Source organism: Alligator mississippiensis, chromosome 3 (genome assembly GCF_030867095.1).
Source record: "Alligator mississippiensis isolate rAllMis1 chromosome 3, rAllMis1, whole genome shotgun sequence".
Taxonomy (NCBI): domain Eukaryota; kingdom Metazoa; phylum Chordata; order Crocodylia; family Alligatoridae; genus Alligator; species Alligator mississippiensis.
The window spans coordinates 146,393,725-146,420,512 of record NC_081826.1 but is presented as its reverse complement, the minus strand read 5'-3'; the positions used below and the strand labels follow the sequence as shown (position 1 = coordinate 146,420,512).

The window sequence follows — 26,788 nt, the reverse complement described above, 5'->3', positions numbered from 1 at the left end:
AGCACTTCTACTACAGAAAGTACTTCTGGGCTGCCTCTTGAACTAGAAACAGTGTCACTGCAAAATCTGTGACAGGCTCTTTAGCAAAGAGAAAATTAACTGCCTTTGTCAGTCAGAGCCATGCATATGTGGCCCCACTGCTTCTGGTTCAGGAGGCAGATGGTACACATCAGTACCATGTGTTTAAAGGTTCTGTGGTATGGCATGGTAAGTTTGCCATGTACACATACCCTAGACCTCCAATACCTTAGTCACTGAACTGCATATCCTCTTTGAAAGCATAGTTGTTGCATGTAATGATCTGGACAAATGTCATGTTGCATAATGGCATCCATCTTGTCAGAGTGTCATGTCAGACATGTTGTCTATATTCTTAAAGCTCTTTGGGCTCCTTGATGGAAAGCGATATATTATTTTTCTTACTTGTTTCTCTGAGATGGTACCTGAAACATGAATAAGTTGCCTTTACTGCAGGGTGAAAGTAAAGCAGACAACATAGCCTTGCACTGGTATACTTCCATTCACTTGAAGGCAAAGTTGCATGTCAGAAAGTAAGGACTAACTACACACTAGTGCAAGTTGCAGTGGTGGGGTGATGATATGTGCTCCCCTAATCAGTTTTATTAGAGAGTACCTGTAGTATGTAGGGCAGGAAGAGTATGAGCTTTCATAGACAACAGCCTACAACTCATGCAGACCATCTAACGAAGTAGGCTGTTGTCTATGAAAGCTCATGCCTTTTTGAACCAGTTAGTCTCTAAGGTACCACCCTGCCCTACATTCTGTCTGACTCTAGACTAGCAGGGCTAGCTATCACTCATTCCAGAGTACAGTTTGCTTAAAGCAAACCAGTGCTCTGTCCTAGGACCAGGTCTTACTTCCTTTTCTTGTGTCTAAGTGGCAGGCATGTAACCATATAACTGCAGGTTCTCTCCTACGCAGTTTCTGATTCAGCACTGCCTGCACTAGTCTACAGAGAATGCCTTGGTTGTGGCCAGGCAGCTGCCCAGGGGAAATAGAATTTCCCAGGTATGTACATCTGGCTGGAAAGTTCCTGCAGGGAGGGCAGTGAGGCGCCAGGGATTTGGGCAGTGCCTAGCCTGCTGGCTAGTGCTCTTTGTTCAGAAGTAGGAAGCACAGATTCAAACCCTATCCCCTGGGTGAAGAGGGCTTAGAATGTGGGTTTTCTGCTCCCTGGGCAAGTGCTAAAACCATTAAGCCGTTGGGCTGCTAAAAGATCAGTGGGCCACCTCTCTTACCATCACATTTTCACTTCCAGCAGGTAGCCATGCAGTGCCATCATGTTTCCCTGCCAGAGAAAATAAAATCCCAACTGTGCATCAGTGCCAAAAACTACAGGAATTCAGCTACATACAAACCACTTAGGCACATGAAGCATAAAAATGCTCTGGCCCCTAGGGCCAGACATTTTAATAGTGCCCACTGCAGAAGGCTAATTTGGTTAATCTGGTCGCATGTCAACTCCTTAGTATGGGATAAATCTATTACAGAGTAAAACCTAGGTTAAATTGTTCCATGACAATCTTGTCACAGCATCTTGAGCCTATATGTATAGCAACCAGGAGATTGGAATGCCTTCAAAAAATCCGAGACAGAGGCTGGCTAATAAATAGCATTCCGTTTATGCCCATTAATACAATATTTTAAAGGTTTAATTGAAAAAAACTTGAACATTAACAGAATTCTGCAGCTTCTATTGTAATACTATGCCTTTTAACCTTACCTAATGTGCTGGCTTAAGGAACAGGGACTGCCTTCTCTTGAATTTCCCAGGTTTTGACATTTTTGTCCAGAGATAGGAAATACAGAGATCTATGAAAATGAATCACCTGCTACTTTTCTGTTTCAGTGCCAAGACAATGATACCTCCTGGGGAATGCCTATATGCTGGGAGAAAAAGGAGGAAACCCATTCAGAAACAGTTAAGTATCATAGTCATTATGATTGGATTTTTGCCTTTTATTACATGTGAATGTGCTGGAGGAGGGGAGAGGTGGGGTGGGGCACAGAGAACTCATCTTCCCACTATGCTCCCACACAGGAGAGACTTTAGTTTGTCTTTATGAAGTCTGAAGCATGGAAAGAGAGAGAGAGAAATCTGCCTTCAGTTCCAAATGGTGCCAGAAGGGATATTCTTGCAGGACTGGGGCTATAGTTCCAACCTCATGACCCAGGCTGGCTAACATAACCTATAACATACAGCGGCAGGTTCTCCCTAAGCTCAGGGGACACTGTACCCAAAGATCAGTGTTCTCTGATAACAAAGTGCTAGAACTTCCTTTCCAAACCTTCTTGTCGTGTCCTTATAGAAGACATAAGTGACCCAAAATTTGTTGAATATGTATTTTAAAAGTGCATTAATTCATCTGAAATGTTTTCTTTATGGTAATGATCCCTGTCTCTTATGTTGTACCATGTCATTGTCAAATCAAAAATATTTTTGGTATTTTTCAGAATTATAATTGAATGTAGTTGAGACCGAGAAGGCACAAATCCTCCTGTTTTTAGTCACTCAAAACTTTAAAAAAATAGTTCATTTGAGTTTAAGTTGTCTGTGTTTGCTCTAATCCTAACAGGGAACAGTTGTGAATGTTTGAATAAAATCTGTTGAGCTATTTTGAAATCAGATAAGCTTTTAAAAATAAACTGCTTGCTTCCACTTAGAAAAATTCTTGGAAGCACTAATACATCATTATGGATGAGATTCTTAATGCACGCAAATACTAGAATGAAAAAATATGGCTCCTTCAGTAGCTGTAACTTGGTTCCCATATATTCATTATTGCAAAAACATACATATGTTCTCCGTGTTGCTATGTTGGACTGTGATCCTCCAAACACTGATGTATGTTCTTAACATTATATAGTACATGCAAGTTGCCCCAGTAAATTCAGTGTGATCGCCCATTTGTGTAGCATTATGTCTGTGTTTAAGTGTTTGAAGGATCTGGGTCTAGTAGTGGGCATGGAAACAAGTGTTAAAAAGCTAGGCGACTGTGGCATTGATGCCTACACAGTCAGATGGATTGCAAATTGGCTGAGGGGTCGTACTCAGAGAGTGATGGTGGACGGGTCATTTTCGACCTGGAGGGAAGTGGGCAGTGGGGTCCCCCAGGGCTCGGTCCTTGGGCCCAAACTGTTCAGTTTCTTTATTAGTGACTTGGACAATGGGGTGAAGAGCAGCCTGTTTAAATTTGCAGACGACACCGAGATTTGGGGTGAGGTGAGCACACTAGAAGGGAAGAACAGATTACAGCAGGACCTGGACAGGTTACAGGGGTGGGCGAATGAGAATAAGATGGGATTCAATACTGACAAGTGCAGGGTGCTGCACTTAGGCAGTAAGAACCAGCAGCACACCTTCAGGCTGGAGAACTCCCTTCTTGAAAGCATGGTGGCAGAAAGAGATCTTGGAGTCATTATTGACTCCAAGATGAACATGGGCTGACAATGCAAGAACACAGTCAGTAGGGCTAACCATACCTTGTCATGCAACCACAGATGCATCACAAGCAGGGCCAAGGAGGTGATCCTCCCCCCCATGCAACACTGGTCAGGCCGCAGCTGGAGTACTGTGTCCAGTTCTGGGCGCCGCACTTCAGGAGGGATGTGGACAGCATTGAGAGGGTCCAGGGGAGGGCCACTCACATGATTTGGGGACAGCAGGTTAGACCCTATGAGGAGAGGCTAACGGGACCTTAACCTGCTCAGCCTTCGCAAGAGAAGGCTGAGGTGGGACCTGGTCGCCATCTATAAACTTACTAGGGGGGACCAGCGGGTTTTAGGAGAGACCTTGTTCCCCCAAGTGCCTCCTGGAGTAACAAGGAATAATGGCCATAAGTTGCTAGAGAGTAGGTTTAGACTAGACTTCAGCGCTACTTCACAGTCAGAGTGGCTAGGATCTGGAACCAACTTCCAAGGGAAGTGGTGCTGGCTCTTACCCTGGGGGTGTTTAAGAGGAGGCTCGACATTTACCTGGCTGGGATCATTTGAGCCCAGTTTTCTCTCCTGCCCACAGCCGGGGGTCGGACTAGAAGATCTACAAGGTCCCTTCCGACCCTACATCTATGAATCTATGTTACAGTTTTTGCAGGGGTTTGTAACATTGAGTTTTAGGTTTCTGTGATTTCCCTCTTGATTTATGTGCTGCCATATCAACAATACAAATGTGAGACTTAAGTGCTATAGAGTCCCAAAGATGGCTAATACACAGATTATTTCAGGGGTCTTTCACTGAAGTTCTGGCTGCAAAGAAATGGCAAAATTCCAGTTGAGTTCATTGGTATCAGAATTTCACTACTTATGGGTTGGGAAGCAATTCTTTCTTGGAAATATATATGCATGGGGGGGTGTATTCCAGGCTTCTTTTTATGAGGTGGGTCCAGAGGCTTGAGTCCAGATACAAGATAGGGTTGTCATTTGCCTCTGAATCATTAGTTTTCTCGCTAGAGGCAGCTCTCATTTTCTTGTGTGCAACTGTATATATTATGATTTATCAGAATCATTTTTGTCCATTGTTTTTCCTCTGAGTTTTACTATGTAAATAGTTAAACTCTGGCTAGGCAATGGCATGGAGCCAGGAGCAAGCAGCAGCACCGAGCTGCATTCAGTGAGAGCTTTGCGCTGCTGCATGCCCCTGCCTCCTTGCAGATGCTCCATGCTGCCCAAACCCCCACCTCTCCTCCCCCCCCAGCAGCCATACATCCCTAGATCCATGCTGCCACATGCTCCTGGTATTGCCAACTGGCCAGAGCTCTGTGCCACCAGGCAGCAGCACAGAGCCATGAGTGTGCAGCTTCATGGAGCCACATTTATGCAGCTGCACATGCCTGGCTCTTTGCAGGTGCCTGACAGTACAGAGCTCTGGCTGGTCATCAGTGCCAGGGGTGTGCTGCCGTGCACTTCCAGTAGGCCTCCAGACTACCAGTGGGCCAGACACAAGCCTGTGGGAAGGGGATAGCCAGGCCCCAATCCAGCCTCATGTCGGGAAATGGGGCATGACCCAGCCCTGCGGGAAGGGAAGGGGTTGTGGCCTAGCCCTGATCCAGAAGCAGGGGGCCATGGCCAAGTCCTGCAGGGGAAGGGGGCATAGCTTGGCTCCAACCAGCTGCCCAGGGAATGGGGTTTGGGGATTACGGCCCTCTGGTGGCCATATTAATGACCACCACTCCCCTCTGCCAAATTTCTGCATCAGTGGCGAGCCCCATGGGCCAGATGTGATGGTGTCATGGGCTGCAGAAATGTCAGAGTGGCACAAGAATAGGCTTTTCCAATGCAAAGAAAGGGTGGTGTTACAGGTTACCTTTAAACCATTTTAAAGGCACTTAAAAATGGGAGCATCCTGTTAAAGAGTGTTAAGCCTTTCTAAGTGTACTCTAAGCATTTTAAAGTCAAACCACATGAGGGGAGGGTTATCTTTTGAGCTGTTTTACCCAGGTCAAGATAAAGTATTGTTAGTCTGCTCCCCAGAGGTCAAGCAATAAATTTGCCGCCTTCTAGCATCCCAAAATGTACAGCTCCCAGCCTTTCCACCCTCCGAACCTCTACTGGTTTCCTGCCTAGTGGTTCCATGCTGAAAGTGGAGCTACCAGGGATTAACTGCACTGAGATTATGGAGCCAGGGAAGCATGCCTCCCCAGGCTCCATGTTGTTGCCCTGTGGCAGCTATGCTCGCTGCTGCTGGGGATTATCTACATTTAAGAAAGATGAAGTGGGCTGATGCCAAGGGTTTTCCCCCTCTCCTCACTGTACCAGCCTCCTCCCTTTCCTGCTGGCACCACGGCCCATATCTGCATTCCTATTCCCCCACACCAACCAGCTAGCCACTCCTCCCTAACCCCCTGCTGGCCAGCCACTTCATCATGCCTCAGTTTCCTTGGCCCCACAAACCCCCTGTTTCTTGGCTCTACCTTGGTATGTGCTCTGTGCCATGCAGCAAGTATGCTGGTTCTCATCCCTGTTCCCTGGCTATCCCAGCCAGCATGACCCCTGCCACCCCTAACCCAACTCTTCCCCCACCCCCATCCCAAACCACTGAGATGCATGCAGGGGTTTGGGTTGCAGCCGTGTTGGTCTAAGGACATAGGCAGACAAGGTTCCTTGGGTGAATTTTATATCTTTTATTAGACCAACCCAAATGGTTGGAGAATAGTTATTAAGCAAGCTTTTGGGTTCAAAAACCCTTCGTCAGGCTAAGGAAATCTGCACAGAACCAGCAATCACCCTTAACACACCAAAAAAGCTGTGATATACAGCCAAGCCCTCAGATACCACCGCATCTGTACTGAAGAGAACACCCGGGATCGCCACCTCACCAATCTTAAAAGGCTTTCACCCAGCAAGGACACTCCTCCAGAGAGGTAGATCGCACGTTTGAAAGAGCCACCTGGATACCACGTGAAGAACTGCTGCAGTACAGAAGAAAAACACCCACAAATCGCACACCGCTAGTTATGACCTATCACCCATCCCTTGAACCTGTGTGGAAAATCCTCAAAAAATTGCAACCCATATTAGAAAGAGACCCTATTCTTAAAAAGATCTTCCCAGAGCCACCCATCCTAGCCTTCAAACAAGCACGGAACCTCACCAACCTCATCACCAGAAGCAAACTTCCTCAAGCCCAGAACACACCAAAAGGATCCAGACCGTGCCAGGACAAGAAATGCAAAACCTGCCAACACATCTCCACCACCCCCACTATTACTACACCCCACAACAGAGCCATCAGCATCCCAGGATCTTACAGCTGCACCTCCAGAAATGTAATATACCTCATCCAATGCACCAAATGCCCTGATGGAAGATATGTAGGAGAGACCAGACAACAACTACGCACCAGAATGAATGCACACCAGAAATCCATCAAAGACAGAAATGCTCAGTTACCGGTGGGGGCACATTTCTCACAGGAGGGCCACTCTCTCTCCAATCTCTCAGTCCTGATCCTCAAGGGAAACTTACGCAACACTTCCCAGAGAGGAGCCTATGAGCTCCATTTCATCAACCTGCTGGATACTAGAGATCAGGGACTAAACATAGACATTGGATTTTTGATACATTACAATCTGCCTGGCAACTGACTCCCCAGCCCAGCCCAGCCCAGCCCCTGGCTTCTTTACTTTTCATTCCATCCAGGAAGAGCACACACCAACTGCTAAAGCTTGCTTAGCCTAACGAAGGGTTTTTGAACCCAAAAGCTTGCTTAATAACTATTTTCCAACCATTTGGGTTGGTCTAATAAAAGATATCAAATTCACCCAAGGAACCTTGTCTGAGATGCATGCAAGAATTTTGTCCTTTAAATTTTTTAAAATTATTTTTTACTCTGCTCTCTGCTTTCACTTCAAACAGTTTTTTTTAAGATTTCTCCCTCCCCCCTATCAATGGCTGCAGTTTAGCTCCTGCTGCTACAGAGGGAAGGTTTCTGTCTCCAAGCTACATGCCACCCTCCCCACCACTCCTCTCCCACCCCACAGGCAGGATAGAGTCCTGGCTCCGGTCCATGTCCATGCTTGCCAGACCATCCAAGGGCAAGTCAGGCTTATCATAGAATCTTAGAAAGTTAAGGTTGGAAGAGACCTCAGGAGGTCATCTAGTCCAACCCCCTGCTCAAAGCAGGACCATCCCCAATGAGATCATTCCAGCCAGGGCTTTGTCGAGCTGGGCCTTATAAACTTCCAAGGATGGAGATTCCACCACCTCTCTAGGTAACCTGTTCCAGTGCTTTACTACCTTCCTAGTGAGTAAGTTTTTCCTAATACCTAACTTAACCATGTTGGCTTCGTGATAAGAAGCACCATTGCTTCCAGGCTACAAAGCTTACCAATCAGTCTTTCTGATTGTATCGTGTCCTTATGCCTTCCTTTGCTTGACCAGCAGCATGGCACCATTATCAATGTGTATGCTCCAACCTTTCTGGCAGACACAGTTGACAAACTTCAGTTCTATACTGACCTCCGCAATCTTATTCAGAAAATACTATCCAAAGATAGGATTGTCATTATGCGTGATTTTACCACAAGAGGTGGTGGTGACTGTCTAGCATAGAAAGGTGTGTTTGGAAGACATGGGAAAGTGTAATGACAATGGATGCTTGCTTCTGGAATTCTGTGTGGAAACACAGATGCCAATAACCAATACCCAGTTCCAGCAGAAAAACCATTAAAAGACCACTTGGATGCATCCCCACTCCACCTGATAGATTACATTTTGGTGCGTCAGCGTGATCTTGGGGATGGTCTGCACACTAAAGCCATGCCTAGTGCTGACTGCTATACTGACCACTGACTCATTTGCTTGAAGTTGTCCTTCCACTTCAAGCCTCAGTCCAAGCACAGAGGCACCCTCCCAAAGAAATCTGATGTTTCCAAGCTGCAAAATCAATCTTGCCAACAAAACTGTCAAACACTTCAGTCAAAGCTTGGAAGCCAAGCCCATACTACAGACACTTCACTCAGTGGGCTCTGAGAACACATCAAGTCAGTAGTCTTGGAGACCACCAAGGAGATCATTGGGCTAAGTACTAAGAGAAACTGAGACTGGCTTGATGGCACTGACAAAGACATCAAAGTCCCGCTCACAAAAAAGAGGACCACTCATCAAGCCCTTCTAGTACACCCACTTAGCCAAAAGAGAAAGGTGGCTTACCACCAGGCATGTAACACCCTTCAGTGGAAACTGTGTGACATCTAAAAACGAATGGTGAACTAATCTTACACAAAGAATGTAACTATATGCTGATCCTGGAGATGCCAGAAGCTTCTAAGAAGCACTGAAATCTGCCTATGGCCCAACCTTCCTGATCCAAAGCTCACTGAGGAGCTGTAATAGCCAAACCCTATACATTGACAATGACTCTGTCATGGACCGATGGACTGAGCACTTGCAAACTCTCTTTAACACTGAACGCACTGTACATGAGTCTGCCATGAACCGAGTCAAGCAGCTGCCTGTTAAGGAGGAACTAGATGAGTGTCCTACACCGGAAGAAACCTTCACCACTATCGACCAGATAAAAAGCAACAAAGCCCCTGGAATTGATGGAATTCCACCTGAAATACAGCCCTAAAATACAGCAGTCCCACTCTACACTTCAGGCTCCATGAACTCTTTATAGTCTGCTGGGAGCAAGGGAAAATTCCACAAGAGCTGTGTGATGTTGTAATCATTACCCTGCACAAGAATAAAGGCGACAAGTCAGACTGTTCCGTCTACCAAGGGATTGCCCTTCTGTCCATCACCAGGAAGATTCTAGCTAGAATCATCCTCAGCAGGCTGCTGCCTGCCATAGCAGAGGAGGTCCTCCCAGAGAGCCAATGTGGCTTCAGAGCAAACAGAGGCATGATAGATATAGTATTTGTGCTCAGACAAATACAGGAAAAGTGGCAGGAGCAGAACAAGGGGCTTTCCATCATTTTCATCAACCTTACTAAGGCAGTTGACACAGTATGCCAAAATGGCCTCTGGAAGATTCTCGAGAAGCTTGGATGCCAACCTAAGTTCCTCATCAATGGTCAGGCAACTCCATGACAGTCAGTATGGACAAGTCAAGTACAACAGCAACCTCTCAGGTCCCTTCCTGATCTCCAGTGGAGTTAAGCAAGGCTATGTACTCGCCCCTACTTTGTAAACTATTTTCTTTGCCATGATGCTGCAGCAGGCATTGGACAATCTTGGGGGAGGTGAGGAAAGTGTTGATATCTGCTTTTGGGCAGGCAGAAACCTCTTCAACCTCAGATGGCTACCGGCTCACACAAAGACCTTGCAACAGCTCATCCATTATCTTCTGTTTGCAGATGATTGTGCCCTGGTAGCCCACACCCAACACGATCTGCAGCACATGACCACTTGCTTTGCTACTGCAACACAACTCTTCAGACTTATCATCAGCCTGAGGAAGACTGAAGTTCTTTATCAACCAGCTCCATGCCAAGCTTATATGCCACCGAAGATGACTATCAAAGGAACTGAGCTAAATGCTATCAAGCAGTTCACATACCTAGGGAGTATCATTTTGTATGATGCCATGATTGACAAGGAGGTAGACAACAGACTCTTAAAAGCCAGCAGTGCCTTCAGCAGACTGTGCAAGTGGGTCTGGAATAGTCACTGCCTATGGCCACAGATCAAAGTCAAGGTGTACCAAGCTGTTGTTATCTTCACCCTACTGTACGGTGCTAAGTCATGGGTCTTATATCGCTGACACGTATACCTCCTTGATTGCTTTCATCAGAACTGCCTCCGCATCATTCTCAAAATCTGTTGACAGGATTATGTCACCAATGTGGAGGTACTACAAAGAGTCAATACCACCACTATTGAGGTGATTCTCCTGTGGACTCAAATGCAGTGGGCAGGCCATGTGCCCCAGGTGGATGACAACTGCCTATCAAAGGCTGTGCTGTATAGAGAACTGACAGTGGGGAAATGCAACAGTGGGGCCCCATGCAAGTGCTTCAGGGACACTATGTAGAGGTCCTTTTTGGCCTGTGGTATTGACCACAAACTGTGGGAAACAGGCTGCAGATCACGATGCCTGGCGGCTCCAAATCAAAAAGGCAACAACTTTTTTTGTCAGGACAGAGCTAGCATTGAGGAGAAAAGGAGTAGGAAGAAAGAGACACCCTCATCTAGCACCCATCAGCCATACACATATTACCACTGCAGCAGTGCGTGCCTGTCTGCAGTTGGACTGATTAATCACCAGTGGTCCTGCAACCGGCATGGGAAGTTACCTTCCAAACATCATCTGTGAAGAACCGCCAAGATGAGTGAAAAAGTTTTTCCTAATATCTAACCTAAACTTCCCGTACTGCAATTTGAGATCATTGCTCCTTATTCTGTCATCTTCTACCACTGAGAACAGTTTAGCTCCTACTTCTTTGTAACCCCCTTCAGGTAGTTGAAGGCTGCTATTAAATTCATGCTTAGTCTTCTCTTCTGCAGACTAAATAAGCCCAGTTCCCTCTGCCTCTCCTCATAAGTCATGTGCCTCAGTCCCCAAACCATTTTTGTTGCCCTCTACTGGACTGTCTCCAATTTGTTCACATCCTTTCTGTAGTGGGGAGGGTCCAAAACTGGACAACAGTACTCCAGATGTGGCCTCATCAGTGGAGAATAGAAGGGAATAATTACTTTCCTCGATCTGCTGGCAGTGCTCCTACTAATGCAGCCCAACCTGCTGTTAGCCTTCTTGGCAACAAGAGCACACTGCTGTCTTATATCCATCTTACTGTCCACTATAATCCCCAGGTCCTTTTCTGCAGAGCTGCTGCTTAGCCAGTTCGTCTCAAGCCTGTAGAAGTCCATGGGATTCTTCCATTCTAAGTGCAGGACTTTGTCCTTGTCCTTATTGAACTTCATGAATTTTACTTGTGCCGGTCTGAGATGGCATTAAGTCTTAACCCAGGGGAGGGCAAAATACAGCCCATGGGCTGGATCTGGCCCGCCAGCCCATTCTATCAAGCCTACAGGGCCCCTAAAGAATTTAGAAAATTAATATTTATCTGCTTCTGGCTGTCTGTCAAAGATGCCAGGGGCAGTAGGACCCAGAGGAAAGCAGCAGGACTCAGCAGCCCAGAAGCAAGGCCCGCCCAGCCTGGCCCTGCCCCCAGCCCACTCCTATCCCCATCCCCGACCCAGAAACCCTGTGCCTAGCACAGGCTTCTGGTCTGGGCCCCTGGGGTTGTTCCAGCCTCCCTCCCCCAGAGAGGGAAACTCAGATAAGATGGAGGCAGGAGAGGACCATGCAAATCGCTCTGGTCCTCAGAGCCGGGCTGGGCCAGCTCCTGCTGAGTTCTGTGGTCCGGTCATGCAGCCGGGAGCCACGTGGTGCTGGAGTGGCCAGCAGGAAAGTGGGGAAATGGCAGCTACAGGTGCAGGGGAGTGGGAGCACATGGGCCCATGGAGCGCAGTGACAGCTGGGCAGGAGTACAGGGCCTGCACCAGTGGGGCCCGAAGCAGGGCAGCAGGAGCATGGGGTCCAGCACCAGCTGTGCTGGAGGTGGAGCAGGGGTCCTCCGCTCCTGCTGCCCCGCTCTGGGCCCTGTAGGCACTGGCGAAGGCTCTGTTCTTCCACCCAACTGCTGCTGTGCTCTCACGTGCCCGCTCACTCCTATTCTTCCCTAGCTGGAGCTGATATTTCCCTGCTTTTCTGCTGGCCGCCAGCCACTCCAGCACCATGTGGCTCCTGGCTGCATGACCGGACTGTGGGAGCAGAGGACTTATACCAGTAACCCGGGGCCAGGAGAGGGAGGGTGTGTGTGTTTTCATAGAGTGAGTCCCGCATGCACACTCCACCATACACATTCACCCTTCCCCTCGCACTGCCATACACGCAGACACCCACACCCCATCACACACCCCAGCCGCCCTCCCCCTCACACACAGCCCCCCCACAAACTCCATTCCCATCCACATCCCACATATCGACATACATACCCACATGCTTCCACACCCCATGCCCCACATACCCACCCCAATGTCCTGCCCCCCACCCGCAATATATAAGAGTAAAACATTATTTTAAGCTATTTTATAATCACCTCTATGTACACTACACAAATATATGTAAATCAGGACAAAATATTTTTTTAAATCAATTAATGAATGTTGTAGATGTTTGCTCTTTAGAATATAATTTGTTATTTTTCTGGTTCGAAGATGGCGAAACCCCTTGCTGGAAGGAGTACTTGTGGGGGCAAGGGGAGGGACTTCTGATGGCAAAGGTCAGAGGTTACGGGGCAGGACTTCTGGTCACGAGATGGTGACCAGGGGGCGAGGCACCTGTCATGGGGCAGGGCTACCTATGCGACCCTCGACAGCTTGCCAAAACTTAGTAAGTGGCCCTCAGCTCGAAATAATTGCCCACCCCTGCCTTAACCTGTGACTGCTCTGAAACTGTTCATATTTTAAGACAGTCTGACATTCCACAGATTTAAGATGGTTTAAAGGTAACCCATAAGAGGAACCAAAGTATTGGGAGTGCAGCCAGAGACTGGCTAGGAGAATAGCATACTCTTCAGTGAGCTCAAAAACTCTTTAAAAAGATGGAAACCTGGCTCTATTACCAGGGACGAGGCCAGGAAGGTCAAGTCATGAATTGAGATGCATAGGACAAAAAAAAGCATTATACAATATTTAAAAGTAATAAGAAGACCAAAGATCGTATAGACCCCTTACTGATCCCTGATACATCCCAAGGAATGATGCAAGAAGGTTGAAGTATTTAATTACTTTTTTACTTCACCCACCACAAATCAGGTCAGAAGACAGATGAGTGCAGCTGGCAGCATGGATAGGTGACAAGATAAGTGGCCCAGAGTAAGTAAAGAACAAGTTGGAGATTATTTAGAAAATCCAGATGTTTCAAGTCAGCAGGACCAGATGAGATTCATCCTAACATACTCAAGAAACTAGCAGAGCCATTGGTTATTCTTTTTTAAGACTCATGGAGGTCAAATGAGGTTCTAGACAATGAAATGTGGGTACTATATTTGCCCATTTCCAGAAAGGGAAGAAGGAAGACACAGGGAATTGCAGACTAATCTGTCTGATTTCAGTATCCAAAAAGATCACGTAACAGGTCATCAAGCAATCTGGAAGCACCCAAAAGAGAACAGGGTGATCAGGAACAGCCAACCTGAATTTATCACGAGCGTGTAATGTCTGACCAATCGGATTTCCTTCTATGACAAGGTGCCAGACTCTGTGGATAGGGAAAGAACTGTGTGGGTGCTTCTACACAAGACATTTATTGTAGTTGCCTAATTAGCTCCTTATTAAACATCTCAATATCTACATGTAGGGCCCTATTAGATCGCAGGAAACTACTAAACTCTTCAGCAGGTTAGTACTTGTAAATATTTTTGTGTGCAGTAATGCACATGTAGATGCTGACCTGGCTGACTGGGGCATGAGGGTCCTTCAGTGTGGGGGCTGCCTGAACGTTAGCCCCACACTGGAGCACCCTCATGCCCCAGCCAGCTCTTCTGCAATACATTGAGCCAGGTTGGAGGAGCCCCGGACTGGCATGCTGACCCCCCGGGTTCCCTGCCAGCTTGAGCTGCTCCAACCCGGCTCAGTGTCCTGCGGTGTCCTGCAGTGCCGGATCCATTTTTAAAAAGTACACCTGACAGCAATGAACTCTAGCGCAATATGTCCTGGAGTTTGTTGCTTCAAATTAATTGAATGTGTAGACATACCCAGTATGTGATATACTGTAACTTCAGCAAGGTTTCCGACAATGTCTCCAGTTACGTTCTCATTAATATGCTCTTTAATAATACAGTCTAGATCAGTAGTTCTCAACCTTCTTTAGACTCAGGGCAGCCCTTGTTAAACTCATGGCACCCTTCAGAAAATGCCAGCTATTATCTTTCACTTGTTTTGGTATTATGGAAAGATAATAGAGGAATATTTCTGATGCATAAGACGTCAGAAGAACTTAACAGGTTAGAATATTTTTGATGCTATGGATAGCTATTTGAAATCTCTGGGTTTATCTTGTGAATCGTGTAGGTATTGGCCACCTAACCATGCTAATATTGTACAGCATGCTCCAAAGGGTCTCATGGCAATCTAGTGTGCTGCAGCAGCCTGGTTGAGCATTACTGATCTAGGTGGATCTACTGTAAGGTGGATACATAATCGGTTGAAACATTGTGCTCAGTGCATACACATTAAGCCGCTGATAATTAATTGGGGGGACATATTGAACAGGGTTCTTTAGGCGTTTGTCCTGGATCTGCTAATATTTAGTATCTTCATTACTGATTTGGAGAAGGAGGTTGAATTCACAGTTAGCACATTTGCAGATGACACCAGGCTGGGTGGAGATCCAGATACCATGGAGGATCAGATTTAGATTCAGAGCGACCTTGATAAACTGAGAAAATGGTCCAAAATTAGTCAAATGAAGAACACTTATGACAATTCTTGCATTTAGGATGAAATCATTTCATACACTGCAAGCAGGTTGGGGTATCTGCTGCCATGCAGATAGGCATTGCCTCCTTAGGAGTCATTCATACATGCAAAACAGTAGACCTTAAGTAGACGTGTAGGCCTGCAGCCTCCCTGCCAAGTGTTATTTCCTTGGGAGCCCCTCAGCCACAACACAAAACAACACTCCTTGGTCCGAGCAAACAAACAAATGAGTAAACACTAACTTTCAGTCTTTCTTCAAGCAGGAAGTCCTTTAGCCCTGGCCTTTCTTATAGGAAAACTCTGATTTCAACCCACCTCCTGTCTACAAACTACTTCTTTCCCCAGTTTGACTTCTCCCTACTTGGGCTTTTAACTACCATCTAATCACTCACAGCTGGAGCCCTACCCCAGGGCTGGCTGCCGCACGTAAAGGGCCAGACCAACCAGCTACATGTACAAACTATGGATTTAGGAATGACTGGCCAGGTTGCAGTACTGCAGAACAGTGCCTAGAAATTGTAGTGGAAAAGACAGACATTTGCATGTCTCGGGAGAATGGTCTTATTCCTATAACTGGGGCATTTGGGGCCTGATTCTACTTCACCTATTAGGCATGTAAATGCACATAGGTGCCTAAGTGCAATTCAGTTCTGTCCTATTCAAGACCCTGAAAAACTCTTTATGCAAAAGGTGCCTGGGTTCTCTCCCACTGTTATTTTTGTGGCTCAGTCTTAAGGGGTGGATAACAGTGTATTATAAAAGTATGGGTGTCTATACACGTGCTCTGGGGTGGTGGTGGGGAGGGCGTTTTAATTAGAGTGGCTCTCAGGAGCCATTCTAATTAAAACACCTGCAGTGTTTCATGTATTCAGCATCCTATGCTTCAAAATAGTGACAGGGACACTTTAACTAAAGCTTGTACAATGAGCTTTAGTTAAAGCGCCCCACGGCTATTTTGAAATGTGGGGACTTTGAATACATGTGATGGCGAGGCTGGTGGAGCATTCTAATTAGATTAATCAAGTCTGCTTTGATGCATTCTAATTAAAATACATCCAAGCAGGTATCTCGCCCATGTACAAGCACCCTGTACGACTTATAGATTTTTTTGAGACTTGAGCAGGTTGAAATAGAACCACATTTAGGTACCTAACTGGTGGAATAGAATCTAAATTGTAGCGCCCAGAGTGGATAATAGAGTTTCTGCTACATGTTAGTTGGGTAACTTAGTCACAAGCTGTACTTTAGTCAACTGCTTGGCGAAATAGAATTTTTATCCAATCTTCTGCCAGACACACAAGAAATTAGGCTGCCATACTTGGTTGTGTCCCAGATAACATGTGAGATTCAGTTCATCTCCCAGCTGTGATCAGTTACATACTTCAGCTATTCCTTCTTTTTTGCCACAAAGAGCTGTCAAACAAGCCATATTAAAAATAGGTCTACAATAACAAGTGTTGGCACTTACTTTGCCAATTCAAACACATGGGAGTGAGCTGGTTGAAAATTTTCCATCAGACCTGTTGCTCAACCAGAAAATGGGGTTTTTTGATTAAAGGAAATATTTTGCACAGCATCTGCCAATTTTTTACAAAACATTTTAGTAAAATATCAAGTACCTGAAAGCCCAAGTTTTTTTCAGCCCCCAAACCCAAACAGATTGGCTTAAAGCCATATTTTTTTAATTTAGAAATATCGCTGTGATACTTGATGGGAGTTGTCACGCTGTTTTTCTTTACTATGAGCCTGGCATCCTAGCCTGGCACACTTTTAAAAACCTTTGGTCCAGATCCTATGCTGTCTCTAACATGTCTAAGTCTTTGCCTCTCCTAGCCCAGAAATTATGCTTCCATCGTATCAAATTCCAGCTTGTTGAGAGGAGAAAATCATTAGGGCTGTGCGAAGCTTCAATCCCTGATTCAATTCGGTGGAGATGCGGCCCGATTCAGTGGCCAAATCTGAATCGAATCGGAGGACCCTTTAATCTCTCCAAATTGAATCGTAACCCTCTGAATTGATTCGGAGAGATTTGGAAAGATTCAATGATTCAGACATAGACATGGCTTTATATGTTTTTTCTATGTACCTCTAGGTAGCAGGCTGCTTGTGAATGCTGCAATGCTGGGGCGCATGAAGTGTCCCACCAGAGTGTGGGGGACTCCTCAGTGTGCTCGGCAGCAGACCCGGAAGTGGGCCAGAAGCACTTCCAGTCCACTTCTGGGTCTGCCGGGGAACACACAGGGTGGGGGGGGGGCGCATCCCCTGGCTCAGCGACTGGTGCCTCCTGGGTCTGGGGGGGCATCCGGGGTACTTCTGGTCCACTTCCGGGTTCGCTTGCTGAGCATGCAGGGGGCCCCCCTGCTCTCTTGTGGGACGCTCCATCCACCCCACCATTGCAGCGTTCACAAGCCGCGCCTGGTACCTCGAGGTATGTAGAAAAAACATTTAAAACTGTGTCTATGTGTGATTAGTGATTCTCCGAATCAGCATTGAATCTTCAGATTCTGATTTGGCCAAATTGAATTGGGGACAATGATCTGAATCAACGAATCGAATCACTGTTCTGATTCAGACCAAATCCGAATCCAAATTAAATAGCTCCCATTTTGCACACCCCTAAAAATCATTACAATATGCTTAGTAAACATTTACATTCAAGACTGAAAATATATAACAAGACTAATAATGACGAGAACATCATTCCCTTTTCTTTTACAGGGAAGATATTTGTCAAAAATTGTGCATATTTGGGCATCATCAATGTATGAGTTAACTGGAACACCAATCACATTAATATCTCTTTGAAAGCCACTCCTTATGAATGGCCCCAGGATATTCTCACTTAACTTGAATTTAAAAGCCTGAATGATACATTTTCAAGCCATGTGCCTTGACCATTTTTTTCCTTAATTCTCCCCATGGGCAACTAACATTTCAAAGTCTAATCAAAAAGATTAGGGAACTGGAACATTTCCAGTGAATTTATCATGCCACATATTTAATTAATCCATGAATTTGTTCTTAAAGGGTGATACCTCCCTGGAAAACTCAGGAATTGCATACAAATTCTAATTCCTACTTATTGCTAATTCTTACGCAGAACATTTTGTTTAATTCTGGTTGAGGTTATAAATATTTGTCAGTTACTTATAGAAGAGGACTAAAAATGTTATAATTAAAACTCTTTCACTAACACTGTACATTTTTGATCTTCACAATTTGAGTGACTGAGAAGCAGAGCAAACATAAGTAGTACGATCATTGATAGTATAGCAATAAGATGTTGCAATTAACTTACACTCTACTTTTGTTTCTCTACCACCCAGAACTTCATTTAAAGTAGATATAGGAACAGTCCTTTCTCCACAGCCTTTGATAAGGACCTAGGGACATATAATCATCTACTTTAGTCCTGTGTGTTTGGAGGTAATCATTTATCCAAGAATTCCCCAAAATAACCACTTCAAACCCTTGCACGCAACTACAAGGCACAAAACTGAAAACACCAAGAACACTTTACTACCTGCCATAGGCAAAAACAAGGGAGACAAGGACACTGCTAATGTCCTGCCAAAGCAATAATAAAAAAGTAATTGGTTAATATAGTCTCAGAGACTCCTAATTAGGACCATTGCTGCTGCACTATAAAGGAAGACAAAAGCTGCAGAGTTTATGTGAACCTGAAGTAGGGAAAAAAATCTTTCTTGAACCCAGATCTTGGGATCAACAAGACTCTGAGTAGAAGAGCAAGACTTTCCATCTAGGAACCTCTGAATTTTCTAAGAGCAGACACAAATATCAGTGCCATTTAGTCAAATCTCCCCCACTTCTTGCCCTAGCCTTTGCTGTGGCCAGTGCTGCAGTACTTCAGAGGAAGGCAAAACTGAAACAGAAAAAACAGGAACATTCATGACAGGAAAAAAATCCTTCCTGGCTTCTACAAATAACCAGAATAAGCCCTGAATCATAGAACTACTAGACACTGACTGCACCAGACCTCTATACCTGCATACAAGGACTGGAAATACTTGATTCCACATATTACAAATGCAGATTATTGAGCTAATAGTTCCTTATCCTATCATGTTACCTCTTCCATAAACTTATCCAGTGATTTAGGTGCTTTGTTCCTACTGCTTTGCTCAGAAGACCATTCCAAGTCTTCCCCACCTCTGATAGCAGTTTTCTAGGTTAACTGCAGACTGTGCAGTCAACACAAAAGAAACTTGTCATATCTATGACTTCCCATTATAAATTATTCTTTCAACTTTTTCTTTCTTTTTTGCAGGCCTCTAGTGTCTGCTACATGCCTTTAACATTCAGCCAAGGAAAATCCCGTAAGCTAGAGAAGCGCCTTTTCTTTGTCCCAGGAAATTCCATTCAGCTTTTTCCACAATGTAAACCATTACAAGGCACCATTCCCCTTCCTGCATTGGTGTCGCGCAGGAAAATTTTGGCAGCCTAATAAGATAAAAACTGAGCATGACCATTGTGAGGTTGAGCAATGGTGGCAGCCCATACTGTATTGCAGTTTCTGGACACTGGCTCTGACTAGTTGAGCAAGCTACCCAGCACCTGGACTATTCGGCACTCTTGGAATACCATGTGAGGCCAAAGGGCCCCCCTCCCCTCCAGTTTTGAGTGGCAGCCTTTTAAAAGGAGCCTTATTTCATTTGGAATGGCTTTTATTCTTTGCTTGTTTTATTTTTAATTAGTGTAAAAGTTCCCGTGTAAAAATAAGCATATTATGGCCTTCACCAGAGGATTTGTTTGCTTCTCTAGCAAATAAAGGAGGGAAAGGAAGGAGGTGGCGAATTTTTTGGTAAAGGCATTATGAGTAGGGTGCCTGCAAACCCTGGCCTATAGTCAGACTATGGGTGGGATTGGGCTGGAGGGGAAGTGGCATAAAGAGCTACTGTAATTTTGTGTGGTGCCTTCACAGAGATATCAAGGGCATATAAACTCCCATAGCAGCCTGTAACATGACTTAAAGGATTTCATTATAGCATTTCCGCTCACTTCTCTAGCTTCAAGGTTAGTTTTGCTTATTTAAGAATATGCAAAATCTTCTTCTTTGTGATTTGATCCCATTCTTCTATAGTCATACTTCTGAAATTGCCCTGTAGTGAATTCATAGTGTTGTAGCTAAAGTTGCCGTATTTTGGCCTGTCTAACCTCTAATTCTTGCTCCATTGAACATCCCCACAACTTCCCATTTGACGTGAAAGGTCTCCAGGTTGATATGATATTTTTGGCACATTTAGAGTAAATTGATCCATCTGTTCTAAGTTTTTTTGGTGCTGAAAAATTCATGCTTTTGATTTTAGGAAATAAATCCATTTTTTTGTGGGACCAATTCAGAAATAAAAAATGGCTTTACCTTTCCCTCTTAATCCATCTTGTGTTGTTGACTCTTTTTTGAAGTTCCTTTCTTCAAGCATTTTTTTAAATGTCAAGGAATGTTAGAGATTAAAAACTTCAAAATGTTGCTTTAGGGATAGTGTTTGGACTGTAGATAGAGCAGCAAAGTAGACACAAACCTGACTGTGACCCTTGTGTCACAGAATGCAAATGCATGTTGTCTGCAGGTACATAAAAGAGTTCTTAGTCCTGGCAAGGAAATAACATTTTATACTATTCCCTGGCTCTTTTGTGTGCACTAATACAAAAAGATCCATTTCTTAGCCATCCCCTGGGCCAAGGAGGGTTCCATTTGATCCTTAGACTTTGATTCATTATGTTCACTCATGAAATATTTTCCCCCTGCTGCTCTCTCCCGTGCTGACACTATGGGGGCGAGAAACAGAATTTTATGACGTGTTAGGAAGTGGGAATTGCACATCTTTATCCCAATATATTTGTAATGCACTTCTGAGTAGAAGAGATAATCTCTTCATCTATTTCATACTGTGAGGATGGAGAAAGGGGGACAATGTTTTAATGCCTTCGTACGCTGAAGATGACAAAAAAAATCACAATTTTTTTTTTAAATAACTATGGTAAAAGACAGATATTTCAGAATTTACCTAGAAGATAATCTATGTGTCTTTTTCATCAAATGATAGGATGTAGATGTCATAACATACTACAAGAGGTGTAACAGTAGATAAATAATCATTTTTCCACCCACAGAAGGCCTGCAGTTGGGAATGAAAAATCTAATCCTTCAAAGAGACATAGGGACCGTCTGAATGCTGAATTAGATCATCTAGCCAGCCTCCTGCCTTTCCCACCTGACATAGTATCTAAATTGGACAAACTTTCTGTCTTGCGCCTCAGCGTCAGCTATCTCCGAGTCAAAAGTTTCTTTCAAGGTATGTCTCTTAAATATATACTGTCAATTAAAGGTCATACATATTTGACTACCAAACATTATTACTGCATTTACTCACATACTATATGCACTTTTCTCCTCAAAAATCAGCCCTCCAAAATCAGGGTGTGTGTTTTAAGTAAGGAAGCTGATATATGCACCAAAATGGAGGCATGGGGATTCTGGGAGGGCTGTTGGGTCCTGTTCTTCCTTTCCATGAAGGAGGAGGGGCCAATTTCAGTTCTCAGCATCACTCACCTGCTCCCTCCTGCTCCTAAACTCAAACTTTAAACCTGTCACAGCTGCTGTCAAATTGGCACCAGCCTTTGACTATTCAGCCCTGGTGCGCCCATGCTGTAGCAGGGAGGACTGGCATGTGGTATGCAAGAAAATACCGTGTAAGTAACACATACAGAAGGGGTCAGGAACCTTTTGCTGCCATGGACCAGAGCTTGTGACTCAGTCCCCTGGTATGGACCAGAAAACTTTGTATCCATGGGCACCCAAGGGCACTTGTACACATGATGCCATTACCATGTACACATGACAAAAATGTCACTTTGTATGGCTTAATGGCATCACACTGTACATGTGCAAGAGTTTTGGGGATTTAAATGAATTTGCATAGTTGCAAACTAACCTACATCTCGATGTAGGTTAGTTTGCAACATTGCAAACTGCAATGCTGCAGCTATTGGCTCGCCCACTGGCCACAGGAGAGGCAGGCAGGTTCTGCAGAAGAAAACGATTGGGCCCCTTGCCACTTCTGCTTTCAGCAGGTTCCTGCAGCTGGCTTGCCCCTGGGGCAGTGGAGGAAGGCAGCAGGAGAGTGACTGGGTTTGCGGGCAGTCGGAGAAGACAGTGGAGATGGTGCATAGGGCACTGAAAGCCCAGTTCAGCTCAGGGAAGCGTTGGACCGGGTGGCTCTGCCTCCGAGCTAGGTTAGCACCCAGCCAGCCAGCAGCCAGCCTAGGCTTCCACCATTCCTGCCTCCTTACCCAGCTGCCCTCCTGCTGCCTTCCTGCACTGCCCCAGGAGCCTGCGGAAGTGGAGAGGGACCCGATCCTATTTTTTATTTGTTTTTGGGTGGGGCCTTCCTGCCTCTCCTACAGCTGGGGATGGGAGGAGGGGCGAATTGCTGGCGAGCCGAGTGGCCCCTGAGCTGCGGGGGGCTTTGGTCCTTTCCTCTGCGGCAGCAGCAACCCCAGGGCCACCCAGGCTGGCTGCTAGTGAGCCAGGTGCTGCCCTAGCTTGCAGTTGGGGAACAGTTGGATTGGGCCAGGTGCTGCCTCCGAACTGGGGCAGCACCTGACCATCCAGCAGCCTGCCCAGGCGGCCCCAGGTGGCACCACTGCCACGGAGGGAAGGACCAGGATCCCTCACAGCTCAGGGGCTGCTCGGCCTGCTGGCAGCTCACCTTCTGGCTATGGGCAGGCTCCAACTCTAACAGAAAAAAAAAGAGAGGATCAGGCCCCTCACTGTAATGTGACAGAAAAACTGAAATGGTTTTCAATTCAAAACCTACTGTTTCAATTTAGAGGGCATAGAGTAAAACCCTGAGGACTAAACCCCATCATGTGTACAAGCGCCCTAAGTCACTTGTGCTTACCCCTTGCCTCCAATCCCTGGTTCTGCTGCAGCAAGGGTGAGTGAAGGCTCAAAAAAGCAGCAGAGAAGGCTGCAGAGGGAGGCACAGTGGGAAGGAATAGGCAGCACAGAACAGCTATGTACCACCCAATTTCCCATGCTACCCCATCTCATGTCAGACCTTTGTGCCCTCAGGCCATAGGTTGTTGACTCCTGATCTAGAGTTATTATAACTGAAACATTTTTAAATTATATAATTTTCTCTGTTTTACAATTTATTTACTTTGTGTGTGGCATACTGCTTTGGGTATCATTGGTTTTCTTCATGCTACTTACAGGCAACCCCCGCTTACCACTGTTTCACTTAGCACTATTTTGCTATAACGCTCATTGGAAATTGATACCCTATTTCACTTAGTAGTCGGCGTGTTTCGTTATAACACTCATGGTCACCATCTTGGGTCACTAAAAACAATTGTGGTCGCCATCTTGGGTTGTCAAATACTTTTGGTTTTGCTTAATGCTCGTTTCACTTAACACTCAGTTTTTCAGGAACCATTTAAGAGTGCTAAGTGGAGGTTGCCTGTATTGTTTTTTCTTGCAATGAGGGGATGAAAACACATTTTGGAAAGGAGAAAAATGTCATTGTAAAACCATATGAAATTAGGAGAGGAACTTGGGGGATATGTAATATCTGCAACTACTTTTAACACACTTTTTGCAACTGACTAGATTTGAAGTGGATAGTATTCCCTTAAGTATGCAGTAATAGTAAAGCAGTAGGGTGATATTACCCACATTTACTGTATACCCAACAGAGAATAGGCTTTCATGAAAAGCCAAAGGGATCACTTTCATTCAGGATAAGTGAAATCCAAAGTATCAAGTGTTATTAAATCTATAATGGTCTGCTCTTTGTTTTTGTAGCTGTCTGGCATACTGTGTGATCAAAACCAAATGTGCATGTGCTGATGTATATAATAAGAATTCTTCCAAATTTTCAGACTGTTCTAGTTTCTTTTAATAATGAAGTGTTTGGGTATTCCACCATCAGAAATTATTACCTACAGAAGATGGAATATAACACTGTTAGGTTGCCAAGAAATGTTAATCTTAAAACCCAAGGAAATAAAGCATGTGCATCATGCTGCTATTCATCAGATCCTCTTGAATGCCTACAGTATGTCAATAATGAACAAACTGAAACATGAGGAATCAGTGACTGCTTTAACTGACTCTTTCAATTTACTACTACAAGCTAGCAGACAATTGCTATCTCGTTCATTGTTGTCACTGTAGCCTGACAGACCTTTTTCTGGGAAACTAAGGTGCCTGACAGGACCCAAGTTAATATAGTTGTTATAGTAAAATGAGAGTAGTTTATGGCAGGCACCTTATGGTCATGAGAAAGACAATGCTCCAGATTATCATCCCTGGTGTCTACAAATGAATGTCCCAGCACACCCTTTTTGGGTGGAAATGAGTTTTAGGGGAACTTCTTTTTGGATCCAGCCCACTATGGGCCCTGTGATATGCAAGTAAGAGAGATGAAGCAGGACAGTAGAAGGCATATATGAACTACATGTACAGTAGGGATATACTTCCTTTTCCTTCAGCCAATCTATTACAGCACCAAGCCACATTACCTTCTCTAAAGAGCCTTTTCACCAAAGGTCTCAAAGCAGAGTTGGAGGTCTTATAGCCAATACAGAGGTACAGGGCCTTTCTCTTGATCTGCCAAATTTAGGAGCAACATAGGTTCCTAGTCCCAAATGAGCTCTTGCTTCCAAATAGTAAAGCCTTCCCATGGTTCAGACAAGGGAATGATCTGGGACATTACGGTATTTTGTCCTTGGTGGAAAACCATAAGCGATCATTGAGAACAGCCTTTTCAGAAATCTACAAGTAAAGTAAATAGCCCATAATTATTTAATTGCTTTGTATCTACTTGTAGCAGCTCTACTTGTACCAACATAGTCAAAAATCATGATTACACAGACTAGGACTCATGTTGATAGCATATTATTGTTCTCTAGAGCTCTCCTTAGAACTGTCTCCTAAACTTTATGAAACCCTAAGAACTGGATGGGTAAGCAATGTTGAAAATGATCTTTTGGGTTAACTTTTTGTTAAAAATGGTAGTTTTAGAAAACTTAGTCTACCTTTGCTGATACTATCAGCAAACTCAAATGTCTATTACCTAAGAATACTTAGATATACAGTGAATCAAAAGGAGACAAGCAGTTATATAAAAAAGTTAAAGCAACTGGGTTCTAAACCACTTAAGATATTGCAGGTTAGCGTCATCAAAGAATTACAACTGCATACCTGTAGGAATCCAGCACACGTGCCAAATCACTAGTCTAATGGTCTCCATAGATTAACTTTTAGGAACTGGAGTATGAGCTCTTAGACAGCATCACTTGCAGGGTGGTCTCAACATGAAGCCCTGTGTAAAGTATATTATACCAGACTAGCCTGTAGTTGATAAGGAATGGATAGCTATTGAAAAGCTCATGATAGAGAGGAAGTCATCCCCATCACAGTGGGAGTAGAAGCAAGTGTTCTTGACCATGGCTACAACTAGAGGCATATAGGATCCAACATTTCTAGTTTGTGCACACATGTTGCAGATGATGGTTGCACTCCTTCATTGTGGAAGCATGATAAAATGTGCATCAGTCCTCCAGGTGCTTTTCTCAGCTGACTAATATAAAAAGTCTACTCCAGGAGTTGGGAATCTATAGCTCACAGGCCATATTTGGCCTGCAGAGCCATTGGATCCAGCTCACAGGTGTAGGGCTTCAGTGGTGTTCAGTGGCAAGCGTTTCACCCGTGCCATGGCAGGGAGAAGTCCTGGAAGTAGGCATTTTTCTCATGCCAATGGGGAGAAGTGGTGGTAGTCAGGCATAGCACCTGCACATCTGCCTGCCTCTGAACTGAGCTAAGTCATTCTGGCCTGCATCTAGAAAAGATTGCCAACAACTGGTCTATTCTAAATGTGGTTTCAGGCAGCCAGTTCTGTTCCGTGCTTCATGTTTCAATAGACATTAGTTTATTTGTTCCTCTCTTCCAACTGGTTTAAACAAGAGGGATATGTAGGCCAAGTCATTCCTGGTTAGAGGGTCTTGCTCTTCCTTTCAGGATCATATCACTCACTAAATTTGGTCAGGAAGGAATTTTCCCCATGGTCAGACTGTCAAGGACTGTGAGACTTTTTGCCTCCTCTATAACATGGGACAAGAACGTTTTTCTAGGATATTACAAGTATATGTGAATAAACTACTTCCCTATCATTGCTGTGGCAGGATATTGAAAATGCTTTCATCTCCCCTGCTTTTTACCTGTGACATGTTTTAAGCCAGGGGCCAGCAACTTATGGCCCATGGGTTGGATCAGAGCCATTAAATGGTTGAACCAGGTCAATGGTGGCATATGAGATGGCAGCACACAGCTCGGCCTGGCATGTCCCCCTTCTTTGCCCTGCAGTGTGGCACTGAATTTGTCCCTGCCCACTGCCATTGGGGAGGTAGTGGTGTCTGGCAGAAGCAGCAGCAGGTGGCCTGGGGACTGAAGAGGGAGACACAGTAGAGGGGAGCAGTGACCCACAGTGGGGGAAGAGATCAGCAACTCACAGTTGCAAGCAACAGCCCACCACTCTAAAATGCTATCAGTCCCTGTTGTCATGGGTTGTTGGTGTTTCAGGTATTGTGCCTGGTAGTTCTGTGTGAAGATTTGAAGTGAAAATCTTTGAGATTCCATGAACAAATGGTTGCCTGTGAAAGCAGGGAACTGAACTTGATCACCCAAGAGGCCCTTTGCAGTCTTGTGTTCATAGACTTGGCTGTCACCAGCAAATTGAGTATATTGAAGCCCATGGGGCAGGACAAAAAATCACCCTCTAGGATCTTTCAAAATGGTCAGAGTGGGTACACTCAA

At 45.0% G+C, this 26,788-nt stretch overlaps 1 protein-coding gene across 2 annotated transcripts in view; it reads left to right on the top strand.

Annotated features, from left to right (window-relative positions):
* Positions 1 to 26,788, top strand: part of AHRR (aryl hydrocarbon receptor repressor) — a 148,865-nt gene that overhangs the window by 20,286 nt on the left and 101,791 nt on the right. For both annotated transcript variants that reach the window (XM_059724479.1, XM_019491139.2), the window contains 2 exons: positions 1,871 to 1,942; positions 21,082 to 21,263. In XM_059724479.1, the coding sequence (XP_059580462.1) occupies positions 1,881 to 1,942; positions 21,082 to 21,263 (244 nt within the window). In that variant the 5' untranslated portion in view covers positions 1,871 to 1,880. The remainder of the gene's footprint in view (positions 1 to 1,870; positions 1,943 to 21,081; positions 21,264 to 26,788) is intronic.